Here is a 4,008-nt window from a genome sequence, read left to right as displayed (position 1 = left end):
ATACTTGCCCATACTGTCCCACACACCCTGCGACTCATGACTGTCCAGCCTCGGGGAAAATCTCTTGGTCCTCCTATATCATGGTCTAACCCTAGACAAGGCCCAAACCCAACTCTGCTTAACTTTCGAGATCAGATGAAATGGTCATCGGTAAAACACACTCTGTATGTGTGCCAACACGGTGATGCCCGTCACAATCAGCAGGCAGGTCTCAGGGGTACTCAAAGACCATTCAACACCTTCAGAACCCTCAAATGATGCTGGAAACGGTCTGGTGGGGGAGCTGGGAAGGTAAGGGAATGTCTCCTTCACAGGTTGACCACCCGAGAAGGAGAAAAAAGATGCGTAATTGCTAAGCGCTTTTATTATATACCTCCCAAAGTATAGAGGTGGTGACCACACTGAGAAGGCAAGCCAGATCAGTTTCATGATCAATGATTGTGTTGTATCACAAGTCATTACTATAAAGTACAATGAGACAAGAACCTTAGCCCAAGGCCCCCAACCGATAAACAGTAAGACAGCAAATGCCAGCTGTAAGTAAGGTACGACATGCTGAAACTGTGAGATCAAGAGCAACAACTTTGAGAGCCGATAAATCAGCATTGTGACGAGTGACTATTAATCCAAAACAATGAATGCTTGTCACCAATACGATTAGACGCACTCTGGTCAGATCTGTTGTTATCTCAACCTTTTGTGCCCCACGCTGGGCACCACAATAAACTGTTGTGATTTAAGCCCAGGCGGCAACCCAGAAACCATGCAGCCGTTCACTCGCTCCCCCACCTTCCTCCCCCAGCTCCCAGAGGGATGGGCAGGAGAATCGAAAGAATGTGACTCCCATGGGTTGAGAGAAGAACAGCCCAGTAACTAAGGTGTAACACAAAACCACTACTGCTACCACCAATAACAATGATAAGGGAAATAACAAGGGAAGAGAATACAACTGCTCACCACGTGCCGACCGATACCCAGCCTGTCCCGAGCAGTGATCTGGCCCTTCTGGATAACTGCCCCCAGTTCATATAGCAGGCATGACATGCTGTGGTATGGAATAGCCCTTTGGCTAGTCTGGGTCAGGTGTCCTGTCTCTGCTTCCTCCCGGCTTCCTATCCTCCGTGGCAGAGCATGAGAATCAGAGAGTCGCTGGTCAGAGTAAACATTACCGAGCAAGCACTAAAAACATCGGTGTTATCAGCGTTGTTCCCAGGCTGAAAGTCAAAAACACAGCACTGCACCAGTTACTAAGTAAGAGAAAAATGACTGCTACTGCTGAACCCAGGACAGTGCAGTGTTGGATTGTTGCCTGCTGAAGACACAGCGGAACTCATCCGGTCACTGCTGAGCTGGTCTGTTTTTTCAAAGTTCATTCTTTGTTGGGATGGTGATTGGAGGGAAGTCAGCGCCAGACACTGGTGACCTGAAGACTAGCTGGCGGGCTATAAAAGTGCTACATAGCAGGCAACAGCATACAATTAAGTTCATTGGCTGTTTTCCCCCACAATCAAATCCCCTTGAGGTACACACTGGACTTCCCCGTCTTCCCGCATTACTCACCAAGTATATCCGGGTCCCTGAGCAAAAGCAATGCCACGAGTGGGTTTGCCTTTACATGAAGCACGAGTAACCCAGACTGTCTTTCCCAGCAAATTCCTCATGTGCACCACAGGAACTTTATCCCCTTCTACAGTATGTGAAAGTTCCGACTGGGCCGGGCCAGCCCTGTTGGCAGATCCTCTGGTGTTGACCAACCAGGTGGCTTTTGGTAAATGTGCATCCCAGTGTTTGAAAGTTCACCCACCCATTGCTCTCAGTGTAGCTTTTAGCAGCCCATTGTACCGTTTGATTTTCCCAGAGGCTGCTGCATGGTAGGGGATGTGATATACCCACTCAATGCCATGCTCTTTGGCCCAAGTGTTTATAAGTTTGTTCTGGAAATGAGTCCCATTGTCTGACTCAGGTCTCTCTGGGGTGCCATGTCAACACAAGATTTGTTTCTCAAGGCCCAGGACTGCATTTCTGGCAGTGGCGTGGGAAGCAGCTGGCCCGTGGTTGTGTGGGCGGGACTGCGGTGCACCCCCAGTGCCTGTGACATCACAGGGGACGAGTCACAGGGGGGGATGGATATGAGGGTGCCAGCAGGCAGCACTGGCCCAGTACAGCCTGGGACAGCAGTGAGTGCGCACGCAGAGGGGAGGTTGGGCTGGACAAGGGCCGGGGCAGAAACCTGGGCCCCTGGGGGTGGGTGCTCACCCTGCATCGAGGCCCTGGCTGCGAGCGCCTTGGGCAGGGCACGCTGCTGCTGGCACCGGGCCTGGGTGCAGCCCTTGCTGCCTCCCAGCTGCCTCGTTCCCTCTCCTGCCTGTCCCCAGCTCCCTGCGGCTCCTGCATCCACTCCCCCCACCACCAGCTCCCTTCCTCCTTCCCTCCCTCCCAGCCCCACTGAATTCTTTCTCTCTTCTGCAGGCCATGGCTGTCACAAACCTCTCACTCTGGGTTCTGCAACAGCTCATCCTGAATGTGCATGTCGTCAGTGATGAGATGGATGAAGCCACACGTGACCGCATGGAGCACCGTGCCAAGCAGCTGAGCCGGGAGATGACTCGGCTGCTGCAGGAGCTGGAGCAGAAGAGCCAGGAGCAGAGGAGCAAGGAGCAAACTCCCGTGGCCTGGAGAGGCCTGCTCTTTGCTGCCTTGCAGCACTGGCAATTCTGGGCGATTGCTGGCATGCTGCTCCTCCTGATTCTTTGGCTCTGCTGGTGCCTCAGGAGGAGCCATGAGGAGGGCAGCAGCAGTGAAGAGGACAGCTCCAACAGCAGCAGTAGAGAAGAGGAAGAGCGGGAAGAGCAGAATGAAGAGGAAGAAAGTGAATACACAAAGGACCTGACAAGGCATTTTGAGGAGCACATACAATGGCCTAATCAGAACCTGTTCACAGTGTCTGAATCTGTGAGGAGCCTTGTGAATGCTTTTATCCTTGCTGCCAGACAAGTCTTGTCAGATAGCTCCTTCCCAGTGCTGGAACCATGCTTTGGCATAGGCAGCGCACATGAAGGCTGGAGTCCCGATGAAGAAAACATCATCTATCAAGTGCTTGTGCCCCTGGGCCCCCCGTCTGGCCACACCTTTCTCCCGGAGCTCTGCAGTCCGGGGCAGGTGCCAGAGAGGAACTTCCGCATCCGCGTGGAGCTGCAATGTACATGCCAGGCCGAGCAGCTGGAGGGGGGCATGCTGTGCTTCCTCCACCACGACCATGAGGAGCTGAGAATGTATCAGGGCCGCAGCCTCCTACAGACCCTCTGCACCGGCTCCTACCTAGATGTGGAGAAAACAGCTTGCAGGCTTCATGGGCTGGTGAAAGCATGCTGGGTGCTTCTGCCTTATTCACACCAGTGGCGTTTAACTATGCTGCCCTACAGCCGCTCCTGCAAATTCAAGATAGCAAGAGCAGAGAAGGAAGCCATCATTGAAATTATGTTGGGCGTGCAGCAAGGCGACTCGGACATCTTCCTGAGCAGCCAGGCTAGTGAGGCTATCTTCACCCCAAGCACAACCTGGACATTGAGCTGTGCTGTGGCAGAGGCAAAGTTCTTTGAGCTGATGACTAGGCAGGCCCCAGATGGCAGCTTCCACCTCAGATGCCTGCAGCTCTGCGCCCGTGCTCTGGTGGGCACAGGCTTTTCCAGCTGTACCTTGAAGACAGTGGTGATGCACCTCCTGAACACCACACCCCTGTCAGGCTGGCACAAGACACGTTTCCTGCTAAGGCTGGATGACATCATGCGGTACCTGTGCCACTGCTTGGAGGAGAAACGCCTTGACCACTTCTTCTTTGGGAATGAGAAGATTCCTGAGGAGATCATCTTGCCCCCAGCCTTGCAAAGAGCCGAGCCATTCAACCTCTTCCAGCATCTGGCACAGGATCCGGATGCCCAAGCTGAGGCAATGAGGCAGTTCATGGACCTGCAAGATCGCCTCACAAGAATGCTGACCTACGGCCACTGA

General features: G+C 53.4%; 1 protein-coding gene across 1 annotated transcript; it reads left to right on the top strand.

The window, feature by feature from the left end:
* Positions 1-2,170: 2,170 nt before the first annotated feature.
* On the top strand, positions 2,171-4,008 carry LOC133263607 (inositol 1,4,5-trisphosphate receptor-interacting protein-like 1). Its single transcript, XM_061443447.1, has one exon. The coding sequence runs from the start codon at positions 2,473-2,475 to the stop codon at positions 4,006-4,008; it is 1,536 nt and encodes a 511-aa protein (XP_061299431.1). The 5' UTR covers positions 2,171-2,472.

Source organism: Pezoporus flaviventris, unplaced genomic scaffold (genome assembly GCF_033815535.1).
Source record: "Pezoporus flaviventris isolate CSIRO_AGI_PZ_B2104156 unplaced genomic scaffold, CSIRO_AGI_Pfla_v1 ptg000371l, whole genome shotgun sequence".
Classification (NCBI taxonomy): Eukaryota; Metazoa; Chordata; class Aves; order Psittaciformes; family Psittacidae; genus Pezoporus; species Pezoporus flaviventris.
The sequence above is the reverse complement of the archived record's forward strand: the minus strand, read 5'-3'. Positions and strand labels throughout refer to the sequence as shown.